Here is a 21861-nt window from a genome sequence, read left to right as displayed (position 1 = left end):
AAAATTTTGGAAAATCCCTCCGGAAAAGTCGGAAATTTGGAAAAATTTTAAAATGTGGTGTATTATTATTCTAAAGTTTGTTTGAAAGCTTAAAATTGGGGCTATCATAAATTCTGTTATGACTTACATGTTTCCATTATGATTAAATTCAACTATGAAATGAATTCTATTTAAATAAAAGACATTAATGAAACTAAAGAATTAGAGGTTGGTACTGGATTTATGGAATGTGTGACTGATATTTTTCTTCCGAATTAAGATTTTAGTGAATTATGCTCAAATTGAATTACTTAAATAAATCGAAGCTTTGCTCCAGATCATATTAAAATTTTTTATAGATGGCGAATTCGATATAGTCATGTCAGCCTATCAGTCTATCTATCTGTCTGTCTGTCGAAATCAACTTCCCAAAGCCCACAATCGGGCAAATCGATCCACAAATGATTATGTTCAATCTTTCTCTTAAAGTATTCTTTGTTAAAGGATATCAGCCCAATTATGAATAAAAAATTCCGCGGGAGTTTGTTCCCCGGGAGTTTTTTTCCCATTGAATTTGAATAGGAAAAATGAGAAAAGGGAAAAAACTCCCGGGGAAATTTTATTCATAATTGGGCTGTATATAAGATTCGGCACAGTTTTCTTACTTATTTTCTGTATGTTTTCCTTCTTCTTTTCGTGCATTTTCAGTTTTTGCTCAAGTTTTACGTCGACATTTATGAGAAGTAATCATTCATGTGGCAAATTCTAGCCGATAAGAACCTCAAGTTTGTATACTTCATATTTGTTGCTGGTATTCGTATTGGTATAAGAAATATTCTATTATCAGTTCCAGGCAATTTTAAGTAATTTTCCATCGATTTGTTTAAATTTGTGCATGCCCTTACTATAAAATCTTCAAAACAAATATATAAAAGAGTTTTTTATTTACATAAAACACTGTGCATCTACGTCATTTTCCTTATACCATTTCCTATTATTTACTTGTTTAAAAATAATATTATTATTTTGCAGGTTTTTTATTATTTCAAAAGATATTACTTTAAAATTGAACTAAAATAAAAGCCATTTTTAACAAGAAATCAAAGAAACAAAATATTTATTAAACAAAAATCATTAAAGCACAATATGATCATTAAACTTTTAACACTATGCGAGCAAAGGCCGGCCATATTTTTTTAATACATTTTCTAAAAAGCAATTTATAACTAGCTAAAATTTCTTTCATACAAAAACAACATAATAGTGTTAATATAAATAAATTATTGAGTTTTTCTTTTACTTGTTTTAAAATGCATTTTGCATATAGTATTGATTGTAATTTATCAAACTAATAAATTCACCAATCTCCGCTTGATAGCCATGTCTTACAATCTTATTGCCCAGGTAGATGGTATATTTAATAAATTTATCAAATTCTAATTCATCATTTACCAACTTTTCATAGCGAGAGTGTATGAAATGTTCATTGCCAGGTTTTAATTTAAATTCTCGTGATTTTAAATTACTAAAAGAGAAAAACAAGTAAATACATAAAAATATAATTGGCCATGATTACACAATTTCAATTATATATAGGTACATAAGTATATATAATCGGACATAAATTAATTGCATTAATTAGGTAATAATGTCACTCAGTTGTACTCACTTGTAGAAACGTAATGATATTTTAAATACATTCTCTATGGTATTATAAAATTCGGCACTTCTCTTATTCAGCATGCACAAAAACAATATACGTTTTATATAGGTGGCATGCTTCCTATATATATCTTCTATAGTCTTTGTCGTCATCAGCTCATCTTTGAAGGTCTTCCATGAGGCCTGCAGGGCATTTGCAGTTATGTGATTTTGCAGCGCATGCACAAAATGATAAAACTTATGACGTATTAATTGTACATGTCTGTATTGGGGCGATTTCAGAATGGCACTGCCATGTTGTTTAACCGCTTCTTTTAGTATCTGATAGGCCCTTTCCAAAATCCAACTTATACGTCGTACACGTATAAGATATTTGAAAATGTTGGCGTATTGTTCGAGAGTTTCGGGATTAAGTACGAGATTCAGGGGCCAATTAATGCGGTAACTAAGACTGAGATTGTTAAGAACGTCGGGGGAGTTGAGTTCGAATTTTTCGGGTACATCGTTGACGATGAAGGAAAGATTTTCGGCATTTTTATCTTTACCTGCAAATGATTTGGAGATAGATAATAAAATGTTTGAATTTTATTTGTTTATTAAACTAAATTTTTAAGATATACATAGGTTGGGTTATAAAAATGCAAATGCTATTATTTGTTTGTAGGTCTAAATCCAATTTATAATTTCATTAGTTCATCTTAAAAAATGGGTAGGAGGAAAATAAAAAATGCGAAAAAAGATTTTGGCAAACAAATGGAAGAAATAATCTGGATAGGAACACCGGTATAAAATCTACAATCATACATACCCACCAAATTAACATAAAAAATTTCATAAAAATCGGCGGAGCCGTTTCGGAGTTCAAAAAAATTTTAAATTCATCTTATTCTTACAACTTACCTGTTATGCTCGATCCCAAAGCCGTATCTAAAATCGAATGTAAAATTTGATAGTTTAACAATTTCTCCGGTGTAGCGCCGTCCTCCAATTTTCCAATAATACCATCGCATATTATCGAACCAAATTCACCGTCCATCATAAAGTAGTAATTACGCAGACTACGAAAATGATCGATAATTTTTAAATCTTGTAAAAACATACGCATCACCTCATTGTTAACCAATTCCAAATGGGTACTCATGGGTATGATAACCGATTTTTGCAGAAATTCTGTTAGTGTAATCACACTCATAATGTTAAGATCAAGTTTTTTGGCATTTTCTAGGCCCGGGGCCTTTTTAGTGGGATCATTGAGACGTACATAGGGACTGCGGGTGTTACAGGTGAAATTCGTTGAGAGCAGTTCACAACAACGTTTATAGGGATTTTGATAATCAGGTTGGGGACAAGCATCTTCCTGTTGCAGACATTCATTATGAACGGGTGCTTCAGTGGAGGCATCTTGTTGCTGTTTTTTCCGTTTTTCCTCATTGGGAAAGGGAAAGCCCTTTTTGGCCATTATCCCAGCTGTATTAAGGCCACAATCTGGCGTAGACTCAACGAACGTGGTAGCGGCTGTGGAAATAGTCAAGTCTTTGGGTAATTTTCTGGCCAAAGAAACATTTAGCTTTAACTCGTTTAGGGTTTCTTTATTCTCTTTTGTTTTATTGCCAACATCATTGCCATTATCTTTATCTGCCTGTCCCTCGTTAGCAGTCTCTGTAAGAGGCGTATTGTCCGAAGTAGTAGACATAGGAGTCATAGGTGTATCAAGGTTTATGCCAGTTGCCGTCTGTACTGGTTTCATTTCCATTTTACCTGTCAATATATTAAATTCACTTTCGAGTACTTTTCGGCGGTTGCGTGCACGATCGGTATCTAAATTAAGATACAGCGTAGATCTTGCTGCCATTGGATCTTTATTATATTCACAAAATAAATCATTTTGCATCATACGTCTGCGATTGCGCTGTAGGTCGGTTAATTCCGATTCTGGCAAAGTGTTTAGATTTATATCGGGCATGGATTTTGTATGAATATTTTGAAAATTTAATTCTTCATTTAAGACCCGCATTCTATTACGTTTGGATTCACTTAACAGATTTTCATAATTAGCTGGAAATGTAGAGAAAAACAAGTAAAAATTAAAGGAAAAACATATTTTTTAAACGAATTTAAAAATATCTGTTTTGTGAAATTTGTTTTATAAAAAAAAAACATTTTTAATGAAATTTTTAATTTAAAAAAAAAAAAAAATTCAATGAAATTTTTAATTTTATTTATCAGAAACATATTTTTATAAAAATCAAAAAATTGTGTTTATAAAAAAACTTTTTAATGTAAAAACCTCTTGCTATTTTTATGAAGAAAAATTCTTTTAATGGAAAAGTTCTTTTTACGAAAAAAACTTTTTTATAAAGACATCATTTAATAACTTATTTTTTTATAAAAAAAAATATGCTTTTAAAAATTTTTTTTAATTTATTTATAGAAACAAATAATTACCCTGCGTTTCTAAATCGGCTTTTGCTAAATATTTAACATTTACAATAGGTTTGCAGTTTCCAATATCTACTTCCATGGTTTTAACGCATTGATCCATATTTGTGCCCGACATGGCTTTTCTACGATTTTCTTGTAGTGTATTGATACTAAAAGCATCATTAGAGTTGAGAAAATCTGAATTACTGCGCTTAAGGCAGGATTTTAAAACATTGTTGGCGTTTTCTTGGAATTTGAAATTTTCACTAGGAAGTTGTTCTTTATTGGTTTTGTAAATAAAGAATATTAAATTTAATGATAATGTCTGATTTTTCGACCTTTTTTATTATTAATTTTGTTTATTTTTATTTAAGCTTGAGGTCACTTTTTTTATAAATAATTATATTTATTTATTTTCAATATTTCGCTACTCTTTGTGTAGCATCATCGACTGTGCCGAATCTTGTTTACCCACCATTAATATGTAGTTTTGGTCTTCTATGGGGACTTGAATCAGTTATGGTCCGAAATTTCTTAAAATTTTAAATGACTTATGTCAAAATTTATGTTATTATCATTGTATTTTAATTATTTATTGACATTAAAATATTTTTCCGATATAGAGGTTATAGGGGGTAGAGTCAATTATGGTCCGATCCTTACAAAAGTGGATAAATAGATTAATGTTCATATAAAACTTTGTTATGTCCAATTTCATTACGATATTAATTATTACAAGACAATTATGAATGTTCAAATCATTTTCTGAGGGGACCTTGGGTGGGGATTAGGGTCAAAAGTTTCCCGATTTTCGTCATATTTTGCAGTATAATTTTAAAAAGATTTAGAACTAATTTGTGCTAGATTTTATCAGGATTGCCGCATAATCAACATGTTTATGACTGTTCAAACTGTGTTTCGTGGGGACATTTGTAAGGGAGCTAGGTGAAATCATGGACCAATGTAGCCCATTTTCAATACCAAACACATTTTCAATATCAACACAGAAAATTTGTGGACAATTTCAGCCAGCTAGCTTCTTTCGTTTGGGCCTTATCGTGTTTTCAACAGACAGGCGAACGGACATAGCTAGATCGTCTTAGAGGACCCGGAATATATATACATACTAATGTGGGTGTGCGACATACATACATTTTGTTAATTTTTTTCACAAACACCTTTTTATGAAAAATCTCTTTGCAAAAAGCTCTTTTTATAAAAAAGCTTGTTTTGGATAAAGCTTTTTAATGCAAAAATCTCTTTTTATGCAAAAAGCTCTTTTTTATAAAAAGGCTCTTTATTAAAAATACTTTAAAAAATATTAAAAATCTCATTTTATGAAATAGATACATATTTTTATGAAAAAAAAAACTTTTAATGAAAAAGTTCTTTTTACGAAAAAAAAAACTTTTATATAAAGACAATTTTTGTGAAATAGCTATTTTCATAAAAATGCTCTATTTTACATCTATTTGTTTTATAAACAAAGCTCTTCTGTTTTGATAAAATCTTAAAAAACTTTTTTTATGGGAAAAAATAAGCTATTAATATTTTTTTTTAATTTATTATATGCAAAAAAATAATTACCCTGCGTTTCTAGATCACATTTTGCTAACTCTTTAACATTTACAATAGGTTTGTAGTTTCCAACATCTACCTCCATGGTTTTAACGCATTGATCCATATTTGTGCCCGACATTGCTTTTCTACGATTTTCTTGTAGTGTATTGATACTAAAAGCTTCATTGGAATTGAGAAAATCTGAATCACTGCGCTTAAGGCAGGATTTTAAAACATTGTTGGCGTTTTCTTCTAGCACAACATTTTTCAATGTTTCGGTGGAATTTTCACTAGCAAGTTGTTCTTTATCTTTGTCTTCATCTTCCTCATTCGCTTCATAAATTGCTCTTAGATCCTTTTCGTTTTCGGCAAATTTTTCCACAAAATCATCCGATATACATTCTTCATATTCAGAGCCCGGCTCATCATCATCACCAAAACATGACTCAAAATCAGTACCCGCTGTACTAGCTGGTGTTTGCAGTTGAGCTGTTTGCATCGATGTGGATGAGGCAGATGTGGGTGGTATGTTTAGAGAAAGTTTCTTTATTTTATCTTTATTTTTGGCTTTTTCATTTTCATTTATGATATCACTTAATTCCTGATAGTATTCTATACGTTTTCTCAAATTTATATTATCCTTTATCATACGTTCTTCTTCAATTTTTTCCGCCTCTCTAAGATATTTCAATTCCAATTCAACATTTGCTTTGCGTTCTCTAATCTTACGCTCTTTGACGTCTTTAAGTTGCAAAGAAAGATCTTCTAGGCGCTTTCTCTTTTGTTCAGACGCTATGAGTGCCAGCTCATGTTGTTCATCTGTCCAACGTTCTAGATTGGCTCGTGATCTCTCCACCATGCGTTGGAAAAATTGTCGTTTTTCTTCGGATCTTGTCTCAAAGACTTCTCGTATAGTTATGGGTTTAGCACACACCTTCTTGGCATTTTCATAATAATGCAAGCAAGCGGAATCAAGTTTTTCAATATCCTCAAACGAAAGACACACGGATACCGAGGGATAATTTAAATCAAACAGAGCATGCTAAGAATTAAAATAACAAAATATTAATGTTTACTTGTTGAAAAATAAAATTTATTTACATTGGGTTTGTAGGCTTTTAATAACATGGTATATTTGCCACATTGTAATATTTGTTCCTCAAAGTTTTGAAAAAATCCCGGCACAGATTCCTTGCGCACAAAATAGGCTTTATCGTAAAAGTATTTAGTATTTTCTCTATAATGATCTACAAAACCCACAAATAGTTCATTGCAAGGATCATCTAGTAGGCCATAAAAAATCCATTTTTGTAAGTGTCTGTAAATAAATTAATAAATGTTTCCTTGTATCAACTATATGTAAAAAAATTAAGAAATTACAGAAGTATTAGGAGTAAATGATCATAGAGAATATTTTTAAATTTTAATGTTCGATTCGAATTAGATATTATGCTAATAAGAATGATTAGACCTTACTTGAAATACACATGACAGCATCTTTTTAAAATAAATACTAATAATGTTATGTAATCCTTTTCTGTCAAACGCATAATTTCACGATATAAATAGCCCAAAAATTGAGAACCCATTGGTGGCTTAACATTGGCATCAACTGTAAAAAGAAAATATAATATTGATAATTAAATAAAGAATATTAAATTTAAATATAGTTAAGGTTATGTTTAAGACTCATTAAGGCTATGTAGAAAAAAGGTAATACATACATAAACAAGTATGAGTGTTATATTCGACTGTATCTTGTTTATTTAGTTTTGGCATTCTATGTGGACTTGAATCAGTTGTGGTCCGAACTATAATTATGTTATCATTATATATAAATTATTTATTGACAATAAAATATTTTTCCGAAGTAGGGGTTTTATGAGGGTGGGGTAGGGATCCTTACAAAGGTTGGTAGAAAGATTAAGGTTCATATAAAACTAGTTTATGTACAATTTCATTAACATATTACTAATTAGATGACAATTATGAATGTTCGAGTCATTTTCCGAGTGGACCGATGGACATACACCTATATTGCTCATTTTCAATACTAAACAAACCTTATCAACGGATAGTATTTGTGAATGTTCGAGTCATTTTCCGAGTGGACCGATGGACATACACCTATATTGCTCATTTTCAATACTAAACAAACCTTATCAACGGATAGTATTTGTGGACAATTTTAGTCAGCTGATTTTAGCTGGGCCCTATCGTGTATTCAAAAGACAGACAAAAGGACGGACATAGCTATGTATATCGTCTTTGTAATTAATTTTTTCTGAGTGGAATATGAATCATATTTGGCCTAAGGGCTTGATTCTAAATAAATGAAATAAATAAATAAAAATATATGGGGGATTTCATGTCAAATTAACCAACTTTTGAAAACGATGTCTTCCGATCGGGATGAAATTTGCACCAAGGTTAGTTCAATTTTTCAAAAAGATCAGTCGAGAACTCTCTGAATTAGAGGGGGTCAAAATTTTACATTTTGGCCAAATAGGTGTTTTTTCTCATCCACGTAACTTAAAAAAAATAAAAAAAATGTTACATTTTTTTCGATATCAAAAACTTTTTTGACTTTTTTCAGAATGGGCCCTTTTTTGCTCAAAATTTTGTAACTTTTTATTTTGACTTTTTTATTGCAAAATCTAATTTTTTTTTTCAAAATGGGCCCTTTTTTAATTTTTTTTTTGCTTAAACGAAAGCTTCATTCCTTCATTCCGAACTTTTTTTTTCCAAAATGGGCCCTTTTTTAATTTTATTTTTCTCAAAATTTTTCTTAGTTCCATTCCTTTAAGAGGTTTTTGCTATCTTTGTGGGATGCGAGTGGGATATATCCCACTATCGTAAATGAAAAATGTAGAAATTACAAACTTATATATAACCTAGTGTAGGGTATACAAATATTTTTTTGGACAAGAAATTGAAAGAAATTTTCCTTCGGACATTTATTATTTTAAAAACAACGAATTTTCAAAATATTTTTTTTAAAGATTTTAGAAACAATTCTATTTATTTATACTTACCATTAGGATGTATAGCCAATGTAAATGATAGATTGGTAATTTGTTTCATCATTTTCTTCATGCGTTTATAAAAACTCATTAAATGTGTATCATTTTTGGCAAAAACAAATTGACGAAATGTTAATAAATATTCATCAATAGCACTACATAAGGCCTAAAATACAAAAAAAAACATGATATTAATTAACAAATTTATCGAAATTAAAAACATGTAAGTAAAACAAGTGTAAACTTCAAGATAAATATTAAAAATAATATTGGGTGAAAATATATTTGGAAAAAAAGGTGAGGTTGTCGCGGTTATATATGTATATCTCAGCTATTTGTAGGCCGAGTTTCTCGTTTTTAAATAGCAACATAAGTTGATATATCAATCATGTATGTAACTTATTTGTGGTCTTCGGAAAGTTGATTTCAACATACAGACGGACATGGCTATGTTGATTCCGCTATATCAATCCAAAAATGAGGAAATTAAAATATATACACCCTTACCACTCATGGTGAAGGGTATACCAAAAATTATAATTTTAGTTTGAACAAACAACGGCACACAACTTGCCACAAAAACATTCACTTACTTTAAACATAAAACCCTCAAACATTAGTTTGTAGTCTCTTTTCATAATCATGGTTTGCATGCGTTTATAACAGGTGCCACATTCTAAGAAATCTTCTACAAAATATTCTATAGTACCAGGCAAAACTCCTTCTATAGTCACATTCGGTTTCATAGCAAACACTATAAACTCGTCATGATAAAATGTATCCGATTGTATGCCAACTAATAATAAAAATAAAATAATTGAACGTTTATTTTTAATTAACTATTATTAAATTCATTTGTTTATTTTACCTGTTAAAGTCTTTAAATCGCTTAAAAAATCCTGCAACTTTAAAATTTTTGCTTCAAATGGTTTTCTTTTCGCTTGATTTATATGACTTTGCATGAGTAATGAAATGCTGGCCTCGCCAGCAAACGGCTTAGAGCATGTTATACCAAAACAACCCAAACCTTCCCAATTCCAAGAGAAAACTTTTTTTGCCTCATTAATATAATTGTCTTCTTTTTTAGTGGCAGCAGTTGTTGCTACCACAGATTTACGTGGGCTTAATGATGCCAATTTAAAGGACTTTATTGGCTGTTTAAAGGTTTCTGGAAATAATCTTAAAGCATTGATATTTATACGCATAGAGGCGCCTAGTAAACGCTTGGTCATGCCGGTAAAAGTGCAGTCTTCCTCAAAATCCCTTTCAATTGGTTTTGATGCAAATTTATTTTCTATGGCCATTAATTGATTAGTTTCACCTTCAAATAAAAATTTTGGTAAGTATGGGTTATCAGTAGTTTTTAAAGGTGTTGTGCTCTTGAAATATTTAGGTGTTGGATTCATAATGTCGTAATCGTTGAACGTGGGATAATGTCTATTATCTTTGTAGTTTGCATGCAGGGTGAATGGCCCAGGTACCAGTAGCTCAGGAGCACACATATTCGGCTACAAAATATAGAAAGAATAATTTTTTTAAATAAAGGCTTAACCTTTTGTCACATACATTTGCATATAAGCACGATTTTTAGAAGTTATATTGCATTTAAATAAATTACTCTACATAGTAATCTATAAATTCCCTACTTAAGCAGCAAAATATCTATACACTTACCACTTCATATTCCTCATGCACATTGCCTTGTAATGCCAACAACAATTGTAATATGCCCTTACCAGCACCTTCACTAAAATATCTTTCATTTTTTATGGCCTCCAATTGCTCTTCAAATGCAACAAATTTCGAACAAACTTCCGGATTGGCGCGAGAATTTAATTTTGCAGCAAATATTTGTATATCCAAAGCACGTTGTGGTTCGAAATCTACATTTTCCTCCAATCTGTTCTTATTAAGTGGCCTTGGTGATTTTTTCAGTAATATTTGATAGGACAACGCCTTTAATTTCGGCACAGCTGCATGTATTTGATCTGGATTTAGAGTATCATTTTGTTGTAAAATACATAAACACAATTTGTTAATAAGATAATTAACACTATCTTTGTTCGTTTCCAAATCGTGCATTTTGTTTACTTAAACAAATAAAAAATCGATTAACCAAATGAAAATAAACTAAAGCTGTTGTTATCCTTTGTGCATTTTTTTCTTCAACGGCAAACTATTTTTGTTGTTTTCTTTCGCAATTTTTTGACAAGTGCTCTCTGTTTATAGCTGGAATGAGAGAGAGTGAAAAAGTAGAATAAGAAATGTTTATGGCATTATTATTAAATGTTTATATTATTTTATTGCAATATGCAATTAAAAAAACATTTATTTAGGAAGTTATTGTCAATTTTCAACCTGTACCGAAATTTATTATTAATGCTTTGTTTATTTTTTAATTTATTTAAATTTTTTGCACTGTTTGTAAACAAAACAAATAACAACAACATGCAACAGCTGTATGTATGGTAATTTAGCGATTTTTTTTTTCAAATTATAGTGTCCATCGCTGTTAAAGAATATGTGGGAAAAATACTACATGATTTGAAAGTTAATTATATAAAAGTGTACAGAAATAATATAATATCCAATGCATTCAGCAATTTAGCAATAAATCAAAATACAATAATAATAAAGCGAAGCATTTAGTAAATTTGGTTCAAAAAAGATTACCATCACTGACGTATTTATTTTAAAATTGTAATAGAATTTAGAATGTTGCCATATTGTTGTGTAATTGTAAGTGATTGCTTACAGTGAATTTAAATAGTAGTTATTTTATTTCAATTTAAACTTAACTATTTTTATCGGATTATTTGCAAGATCAACAAAAATAATTATTTTATGCATTAGTACTATGGCTGGAGTTACAATAATAAAATTTATGATTTTCTTAGGCCATATATTTTTATTGAATTAATTTTTGACCTCAAACTTATTTTTCCCCAGTAGTATTTATAGTCGGTATTATTATGATGTTTTCTGAATTGTTTTCTTTACATTACTGTGATTTTTTACACAAAACAAAAAACCCTGATTATATATTTATTTCATGATTTATAATTACCAGTCTTTTTCTTCCCAATTTTTGATCTTGATCAATCTAATTCAAATAAAAAAACAAAGAAGTCAATTCCTCAGTAGTATTTGCTTTTATAAAAATAATTTAAGTATTTATTGGTAAAATATTTATTAAAACATTATTTAAAATTTTAAAATCTATCACATTTCCTTGTAAGAACCATGTTTATCCTTAATAATCCAAAATCTGTCAACAATATCGCCATCTTTGTCATCGGAAACCTGTTCGAAATATAAATGTGTGCGATTGTGTGCTTTCAAACGTGTATAGCCATAATCCTAGATAATAAAAATAGGAAAAAAGTAAAATTATTTAATTTTTTTGATATACATATGTATTCATTTCCAAAAAATGGAAAAATTACATTCTGATTTTTTTACACTTTGTTATGCTAGGTATACACGTTACGATAAGTCGTACGATAAATCGTATAAGTATGAAATTAGTAACGTGTATCATGTTGTCGTACCAACGAAGTATGAAAATCAAAAATTTTTGATTTTTGTGATATTTTTATTACTTGTCATTTTTTTCAAAGGAAATAGTACGATTTGTAGTAACGTCTATCACAAAATCGTACTTCAACTCATACTACGATTAGTACGAAAAATAGTATCGTGTATACCCAGCATTAAAAATAAAACTTTTTGTGGATTTTTTTTCTTGTATTGTGTAAAAGTGTACAAAAATAAGAGTGTATTTTTTCATTAAATGCAATGTTGAAAAATTTTGAAACATTTTATTAAAAGAAAAGCAAAAATATTAAAAGATGGTAAATATATATGTATTTTATGTAGTCAATTTCGAATATACATTCTTTTTATTAATACTTACATTGCTATGATAAGCATTCCATTCTGGTAGAACTTCGGAAAATGGTTCTCGATTTTCATTACAACCAGCCGAACCTGTAATAATTTGTATGGGGGCCTTGGCATTAGTATACGGTGCTTCCAGAGAACCATTGTATACTTTGTAATCATATATAGGCCAGAGACGGGTATAGAAATGTTCATGAGCGAAAATTTCCACATCAACACCATATTTATAAAATAAATCTTCTAAACCAAACATTTTAAAAATGGGTAAACCTTGGCGTATATAAGTTTCCAGTTTGTCATTGCAATCGTATTCCTTGTCATCGCTGCAGTACATGGGGCGATGTCCGTAGGTAATAATCCAAGGACGTGCCGCACGATTTTCGGGTTTATTGGCCTCTTTTAAATCGTTCTCAAGCCACTCGAATTGTTTGGTTAACAGTTTATAGCCGAAGTTGAGGAAATAGTAGACTTCAGTGGAAAAGGATACAAAATGTATGGGACCCATATTAAAGCTATACCACATGCTATCGTGACCACCAGGCATGTTGAAGCGGGTTTTATAATTGGAGAAATTGCTAAAATTTATTTAAAAAAATAATAAATCGGTTAGAACAACAAACAAGTATCAAATATTAAGAGAATATTTGTTGATTATGAACTTAAGATCTCAAAATATTAACTAAAAGTTCGATAATCAACTCAAAATAATTAATAGTTTAAAAAAATACAATCATACTAACTATTTTTCCTCATGATTTCCCGGACAAGTCATATATGGTACATAGGCAGCTATTGTCTCAATTTGACGCATAAACGCATCGCCCACTTCAGCATCATCAGTGTCCATATCGTAGGCAAAGTCTCCAACATGTATAATAGCATCATACATACCCTGTTGAGTATCCTGTTGCAGGCGAGCCAGTGACTGTGCATTTTCATTGCCCATATCACCATATATGGCTAAACTCGGTGACCAATCATTGCCCTGCGGTGGTGTTACAAACGAAAATCTCGCCGACCAACCAAAATCACTGCCACAAGCATACTCATAACGTGTTTTCCATTTTAAATTTTTCAATGTAACTGTATGTATAAACTGAGAGGATTTTTTGGCACCACCATCTGTGAAACGTTTTGATGTACCGTAGACTTTTTGTAATGTTTGATGATTATTGAAATTTTCTCCGTAGACCACTACTGATTGATTGGTAGCATCGCGTGTGGACCATGTTACAACATAATCATTTAGTTTTTCTGTATAAATAGGATAATTAATTTAATAGACTACAAAACATTGGGTTTCTTATACTCTATTTTATTAAATAAAACCATTTCAAAAAAAATACACACCCCAACTTTTTGGGGTGTGTATTATTTTGTATCTGGAGGGGTTTCAATAAAACTTGAGAAAATTAAGATCTAATAAATTGAATATTTTAATTGAAATTAACCCTAATCGTTTTGCCGAGAATTCCCAGGAACATTTTTTCAGAAATTCACGACCAATTATTTGAAAATTATTTTACTGGTTTTTGGCATGATTAAGTTTTGAAAAATTGCCAGGAATGAACATATTTTTTAAATATTTCTAGGGGGATGGAAGAAGTCCGGAATATTAGGAACAATACGTTAAAGACTCAATTGCAATATTAATTTCCTAAATAATTGTCTACATTATTATCAAAATAGATTTAATATGTACGTTCATAATATTATTCTGCTCTATTGTCAGTAATAAACCCCACCTTAAGCCAATTTTCTCAGAAAAATATTAAAAATTTGACTATTAATTATTTATAATTGAGGTAATTTTTATTAATACATATTTATAAAACTTATACAAAATATTAATTATAATAGAGTAAAATACATAAAAATCTTTAATTACACTTATTTAAAATTAATAACTTCCATGTTTATCTTTTATAATCCAAAATTTATCAATTACATCCCCATTTTTATCATCTGAAACTTGTTCAAAATACAAATGTGTAGAATTATAGGCCTTTAGACGAGTGTAACCAAAATCCTGCAACAACAAAAAATTGAAATTCAATAAAACATTAAGTTATTCCTTTATAAAATGTATTATTAAAAGCCACCTGACTATGAAAAGCACTCCATTCGGGTATGTGTTTAAAGAAAGGTTCTCGACCCTCTTTATTACCAGCCGATCCTGTTATTATATGTACGGGAGCTTTTGGATTACGATAGGGTTCGGTGAGAGAACCATTATATACAGTATAATTATAAATAGGCCATAAACGTTCATAACAATGTTCGTGAGCCCATATTTCAACATCCACACCATGTCTATAGAACAGCTCTTCTAAACCAAAACCCCCCAATATCGGCAGACCCTGTCTAACGACAGTACTATGATGAGAACAATCATCGCCATTATCATTGCTACAGTACATGGGACGATGACCAAATGTAATAATCCAAGGATGTTTAGCACGATTTTCGGGTTTGTTAGCTTCTCTTAGATCTTCTTCCAGCCATTTGTATTGGAATATTAAAGGCTTTAAGCCCAGCTGTAAATAATAATACACTTCTGTAGAAATGCCTATAAAATGTACAGCACCCAAATTGAAGCTATAAAACAAATTCTCCGTGCCACCGGGCATACTAAAACGAGCTTTATAATTTGAAAAGTTGCTAAAAAAAAAGTTTCAAAAAATAATTAAATTTAAAAGTATTCATAATTTTACATAAATAAACTTACTAAGCTAACTCATGATTGCCTGGAACTACCATGTAGGGCACATAGGCTGCTATGGTTTCAATTTGACGCATAAACTCATCACCCACTACTGCATCTTTTGAATTCATATCATAAGCAAAATCTCCTACATGTAAAATGGCATCATAAATCTGCATTTGGGTTTCTTCTTGTAAGCGTGGCAACGATTGGGCATTCTCATTACCCAGATCACCATAAATTGCCAAGCTGGGCGACCAATTCCCATCGGCAGGCACTGTGTGAAACCAATACATGGCGGACCAACCTAATTCACTGCCACAATGGTACATATACCGGGAATTTTCAGTAAGATTTGTTAAAGTAACCTTTTTAGTAACAAGTATACGTTATTTTCGGTTTGTCTTATATTGTTTTCTATAAAAATTACTTACCCTATGTATATATTGGGTATTTTTAGCTTTACCACCATCTACAAATTTGCTAGGGCTTTTTTTATTTTCTTGCACATTTGTTAGGGAGTTTGTGCCATATTTACATATGGACACTTTGGTATTATCACGTGTCGACCATGTCACAATAATGTCCCGCACAGTTTCTTTAAGAAAATGTTAAAATTACATTTTAAGCAATGGAATGGAAATATAAGGGCCGGTTTCTGTATGCCGTAACATAATCCGTCTGGAAAATTCGTTGGATTTTGTATCAAATTTTCAGACGTATGTTTTTTTTCGGAATAGAGAAACAGGCAGTAATTTTTATAGTGAATTTATTACATACATATATTTAGAGCTATTTAATCATTCGTCTACGCCATTTCCAATTATAGCACAGAATTTTCTAATTGTATTTTAGAATATTCCATTTGTATTTCAGACTTTTTAATTTATACTTTAGAAGTTTCTAATTTTATTTACAATTAGAAAATTCTTAAATAGATTTGCAAAATTCTGTGATCGGTTCTTTGTTTCGATTGATAAAAGTGCAGAAAAGCTAATTTCATATAAATATGTCGAAGAAAAATTTACGCGGACCCATGGATTGTTTATACGGATCCCTAGTGTGCCACAGACTACCATTTGAGAATCGCTTATAATTTTTAAAAAATTCCCTTTTTAGTAATAGGAATTTAGTATATAATCGTATTTAAAATTTATTGTTTTAACAGACTGGTCTGATCGATGATGTGATCGATCTATGCATGTATGATCCCAAATGGCTTTTATAATTTTCAAACACTAAAACAACTTAAGCATACATATTTTGATATGGTTAATGTTTATTTATAGATCTTTGTTCTTATAGCTGTAAATAAATTTACATAAAACTAATGTGCATTAAAATATTTTAATATTATTATAATAATTCGAAATAATAAAGATTAGCCATTACAAATATTGTCCATATATAAAATATTTAAAGAAAACTGTTTACTAAAATTATATTGTAAATAAAATCGTATTTCTTAAATTTGAACTTAAAGGTATTGTGCTGCTGCCTTGGAATATTTTCCATATTCTTTTTGGTGCTGGTAAATGCAATTAAAATACCATTTGAATTAAAAAAAAAAAACTAGGGAATGAATTTAAAAATCTAAAAATAATTTGTGCCACCAATAATACTTATAAACGTTATTTTTGAAAGCAAAATGTAAAAATTATGCTATAATCTTAATTATAGGCTCCATGTTCATCCTTTATAATCCAAAATGAATCTATAATATCGCCATTTTTATCATCGGAAACTTGTTCGAAATATAAATGGCTACTATTGTAAGCCTTAAGACGCGTATAACCATAGTCCTAAATAAACGAGAAAAAGTGTAAAAAAAATGTTAAATCTCTTTAATATTAAAACTAACTTGACTATGAAAAGCGCTCCATTCTGGTATGTTTGAAAGAAATGGTTCCCTTCCTTCTTTACAGCCCGCCGAGCCTGTAACAATATGAACTGGCGCTTTTGGATTACGATATGGTTCTTTATACGAACCATTTAATACTTTATAATCATAAATGGGCCATAAACGTTCATATGAGTGCTCATGGGCCCATACCTCTACATCGACACCGTATCTATAAAATAATTCCTCCAAACCGAACAAATGCACAAAAGGCCAACCCACTCTCGTCAGAGTCTCCGAGTGGGTGCAATCATTATCATTTTCATTGCTACAATACATGGGACGATGTCCATAGACAACAATCCAAGGACGTATAGCACGGTTTTCTGGTTTCGTGGCTTCCATTAAATCTTTCTCAAGCCAGGTATATTGAAACACTAACGTCTTTAAGCCGTAATTAAGGAAATAATACATTTCCGTTGAAATGCCAATAAAGTGTACAGGACCCAAATTAAAACTATAAAATAGATTTTCAGTACCACCAGGCATGCTAAAGCGGGCTCTATAATTCGAAAAGTTACTAAAACAAAATTGAATTGAACAATTTTAAACACTTTCTTTATATTTTATTTCAATTTACTTACTATTTTTCCTCATGATTACCGGGTACTACCATATATGGCAGATACGCTGCTACACTTTCAATTTGACGCATAAATTCATCACCTACCCGAGCATTGTCCGTATTCATGTCGTAAGCAAAATCTCCCACATGTATGATGGCATCATACATGCCATTTTGTGTGTCTTTCTGTAAACGTGCTAATGACTGGGCATTTTCATTGCCCATATCGCCATACATGGCAATACTGGGTGACCATTTGTCGCCCGATGGCACCGTACGAAAATCAAATTTGGCCGACCAACCCAAATTACTACCACAATGATAAATGTATTTTGTAGATGGCTTTAAATTAGTTAAGCTAACCTGATAAACAATAAAATTACCAATATTTATTTAAGAAAACAATAACAAATTACTAAAATTACCCTATGTATAAATTGGGTTTTTCTTTTATCCCCACCATCGATAAATTCTTGTCTAGTTCCTATTGATTGATGGGTGAAATTATCAGAATCCCCATATTCTACTAACGATTCTCCGGTGTCGTTACGTGTTGACCATGTTACTACAATATCATGAGGTTTTTCTGGAATTTAACAAATATGTTTGTGAGTTTATTTATAATTTGTGAAGAATTTAGACTTAATAAAGAAACACACATAAATGTTAGAACAAAAAGAAGTTAAGAAAAAATTCATTAAAGCCATTATTACGTATTAAATAGAAAATTAAAATTATTGATCAATTTTCAATTTAAAGTTATCAATATTTTTTAGAAAATTATTTATTGGAATTAAATGTTATCGATAACTTTTCTGTAGAATACTGTAATTAACGATATTTTTTCTGTATAAAATGAAAATTATCGATAGCTTTTCTATAGAAAATTAAAGTTTTCTATAACTTTTCTATGGATTATTAAAGTTATCGATAACTTTTCTAGAGACAAATAAAGTTAGAAAATAGAAGTTATCTAAACTTTTCTATCGAAAATTAAAGTTATCAAGGTATCATCGATAACTTATCGATAAAATTACCGATCGAAAACTAAAAATAATCGATGGCTTTTATTGGCTAAATAAGATGTAGTTAAAATTTGTGTGTGGAAAATTATAGTTATCGATTACTTCTCTAAAGAAAACTGTAGAAAACGATAACTGTTAAATACAATGAAAATTATAGTTATCGACAACTTTTCAATACAAAACTAAAGTAATCGATAGCTTTTTTTATAGGAAACTATAGTGGATATGAAAAAGTATATTGTTCTAGACAACTTTTCTATACAAAACTAAATTAATCGAAAATGGTTTTATAGAAAAATATAGTAAACGATAACGTTTCTATAGAAAACTATAGTACGAATAAATTTCTTTTAGAGAACTAAAGTTATCGATAACTTTTCTATATAAAACTAAAGTTATCGATAACTTTTCTATATAAAACTAAAGATATCGATTCTTTATCGATCATTTTTTATATTTAATTGCAAGTTATGTATAATTAAGTTTAACGATAATAGAAAATTAAAGAGTTAAGAAGTTTTTTATGAAAAATAAAAATTATCGTTAACTTATATAGGTACAATGTATTAATTTATTTGGCATACTTAATTTGAACCTTGTTTTTCTAATATTTAATAACAAATACCTACATAGGAAAATTATTTGTATTAAAATAATAAATATAACAATGAATTAATAAGCGTTTAATTGTTATTGTTTTCTTATCAAGAATCTCGCTCTCAATAGCTTTCACAGTTGCCACAAATAGTAAACATACAGCATCACACTGATAAGCAAATTATAGTTTTCAATAACATACAGTTTTAACAAAACATTCATTAAAAAAAAATAACATGATCGATAAATTATTGTGCAAGAAAGTGCACAATTCTTATTATCTTACGTTTATAATAGTTTTTATATACAGTTGCTTAAAAATGTCGGTATATTTATAAAGTTCAAGACTAATTTTCATTCCCACACTGAAATCTTGAAAAAAAAAGATATAATAAAGTAGTAGGTACTCAGTTCAAATAGAGCAAATAATAACTTATAACTTTGCCACACATTATCGAAATGACCGCAGTATATTTACCAACTTCTTCGATTTAAACTTGTATACGCAGTTATTTTTTAGCTAGTGCAATGTTATCAAGTAACATTGAAATTTTTTTATGTATATATTGCAAAATATATACGAAATAATAAAATAAAAACATCTGGAGCAAATATAAAAAATACTTTTTTATAACAAAAAAAGAAATACACCATTTCCTTAGCAGGACTAATATTAAAACTTAAGACAATTACAAAAATATATATTTCAAAACATCTCCCTTCCCAATTGTCGCAAAAGGAATTCTATTACTAAAATGTAATTTTTTTTAATTTATCTTACAATAAAGTGCCTGTCTTTGCCCGATTATAATTCTTTGTTAAAATCTATTAAAAATATAATACGATAAGGTCCCAAAGCAACTGTCAACAATGGAGCAAAGATAAATCTTGGAAACAAATCTAACAACACTTAAAAAGAAAGTTTAACAGTTCTGCCGAAATATTGCGCAAAGAAAAAATCGTATCTTAAGAGCTGTCGCTGTAAAGGCCTTAAGTTTGTAAAAGGAACTTCATATCAGGACGTTTTGAGGTAAAAAGATTGACAACTGGATAAACATTATGTATGATGATCACAATAAATTGAAAAAACGTTTAAAAAATGTTAAATAAATCTATAATATTGTTTTAATATTACAAATAAATTTATAAACGTTTTTTTAGTCATATAAAATTGCATCTCTTTTTATACTAAAGCAAAATTCAGAAACTTATATTAGACACTGTACGTTTGTAAATATAGATGTATGACTGTATGTAGTTATTTACTGTTTAATAAAAAAAAAAAAAAACAAAGAAAAACTTATTCTAATACATACCACCGAATGACAAGTGAACTTGTTCAGGTTGATAATGAACTATATCCAAATTATTATTATTTACAAATTTTTTACCAAATACTGCATCATTTAGATATAAAAACAAAACACAAAACAGTAAAATTAAACGCATCTTGTTATCACGATTAACATTAATACTCAATTTATCAAAGATATAACGCAATTTTAGAAATTATTAACTTCCTAATATCAAGTTAGTGAGTACTGTTTCTATTATTTTGTTATTTAATAGACAAAAGTTTAATTATTAATGATTGCGATGACTAGAATTCGTTAATTATATATTAGATGGATTTTTCACAGAAAATACAAACAAATTAACATGGGCGCATGTTGCCAGATTGTTTAACTTTATACTCCGGCTCATGCATTTCTTATGGGACTGATTGGTTTGGGGAAACCCCTCATTTCGCATTTCCAAAAAAAAACAATATAAAAAATGATTTTGCTCATGCACTATTTTCCGATAATTTTGGTATAAAATCGTCAAAACGGCAAAATATTTTTGAAATCGGAAAAAAATGCTTTGTTTTTTGGTGAAATTTGTCGTTTTTTATAGAAAAACTAACAATCCAATAAACAACTCTCATATTTAAAATATTAATGAAATATCAACAACAGTTGGTGTCATTTTGACAGCATACGGTGTCACTTTTTATTTGACACCATACGTTTACAATTTTTAAACAAACGGGTATGAATCGACGACACAAAGTCATATTATACGTCGTCTAGTCGCACCGTAAATTACAAGCAAGTTAAGTTCTTTAAGTTTGGCTTCTGTTTTTGTATATCATCTTATATCTTACAATATAAAAACAATTTCGGTCCAATATCTGCCCAATTATGAAAAAAAAATTCCCGGGAGTTTTTTCCCTTTTCTCATTTTTCCTATTCAAATTCTATGTTAAAAAAACGAAAAGGGAAAAAACTCCCGGGGAATTTTTTTTCATAATTGGACTGTATATGTTTACATTTTATTTGTTATTTATATGATTTATAGGCATTTTACGATTTTTGATTGTAAAAATGGCAAAAAGCGATTTAAGTCCTCAAAATGACAATGATTTACATCATTTAAAGCAATGGTACGCAAAAAGAGGCATTTAATTTGTGTGTTCTTTTGGGTAAAAAATAAAATATCCACAACAACATCAAGAAACTGAATGAATTGTGTGTATTTTT

General features: G+C 29.6%; 2 protein-coding genes across 5 annotated transcripts; both read right to left on the bottom strand.

The window, feature by feature from the left end:
• Positions 1-1065: 1065 nt before the first annotated feature.
• On the bottom strand, positions 1066-10834 carry Grip163 (gamma-tubulin complex component 6). Of its 2 annotated transcripts, XM_065507650.1 has the most exons (11): positions 10320-10834; positions 9514-10153; positions 9239-9441; positions 8658-8811; positions 7099-7234; positions 6724-6940; positions 5650-6664; positions 4087-4341; positions 2542-3696; positions 1649-2186; positions 1066-1504 (listed from the first exon to the last, which is right to left on the bottom strand). In XM_065507650.1, the coding sequence occupies exons 1-11, from the start codon at positions 10725-10727 to the stop codon at positions 1285-1287; spliced, it is 4941 nt and encodes a 1646-aa protein (XP_065363722.1). In that variant the 5' UTR covers positions 10728-10834; the 3' UTR covers positions 1066-1284. The 2 variants fall into 2 exon arrangements, with proteins under 2 accessions (XP_065363722.1, XP_065363723.1); XM_065507651.1 differs by lacking the exon at positions 4087-4341.
• Positions 10835-11791: 957 nt separating this feature from the next.
• On the bottom strand, positions 11792-20950 carry LOC135959115 (acid phosphatase type 7). Of its 3 annotated transcripts, none has more exons than XM_065510141.1 (5): positions 20656-20921; positions 15687-15850; positions 15277-15620; positions 14651-15209; positions 14337-14577 (listed from the first exon to the last, which is right to left on the bottom strand). In XM_065510141.1, exons 1-5 carry the CDS (start codon positions 20786-20788, stop codon positions 14449-14451), a joined length of 1329 nt encoding a protein of 442 aa, XP_065366213.1. In that variant the 5' UTR covers positions 20789-20921; the 3' UTR covers positions 14337-14448. The 3 variants fall into 3 exon arrangements, with proteins under 3 accessions (XP_065366212.1, XP_065366213.1, XP_065366214.1); XM_065510142.1 differs by lacking the exons at positions 14337-14577; positions 14651-15209; positions 15277-15620; positions 15687-15850 and adding exons at positions 16508-17054; positions 17114-17672; positions 17737-18080; positions 18143-18303 and having other exon boundaries at positions 20656-20950; XM_065510140.1 differs by lacking the exons at positions 14337-14577; positions 14651-15209; positions 15277-15620; positions 15687-15850 and adding exons at positions 11792-12005; positions 12562-13123; positions 13289-13802 and having other exon boundaries at positions 20656-20920.
• Between the last annotated feature and the right edge of the window lie 911 nt (positions 20951-21861).

This window comes from Calliphora vicina, chromosome 4 (assembly GCF_958450345.1).
Source record: "Calliphora vicina chromosome 4, idCalVici1.1, whole genome shotgun sequence".
NCBI lineage: Eukaryota > Metazoa > Arthropoda > Insecta > Diptera > Calliphoridae > Calliphora > Calliphora vicina.
The sequence above is the reverse complement of the archived record's forward strand: the minus strand, read 5'-3'. Positions and strand labels throughout refer to the sequence as shown.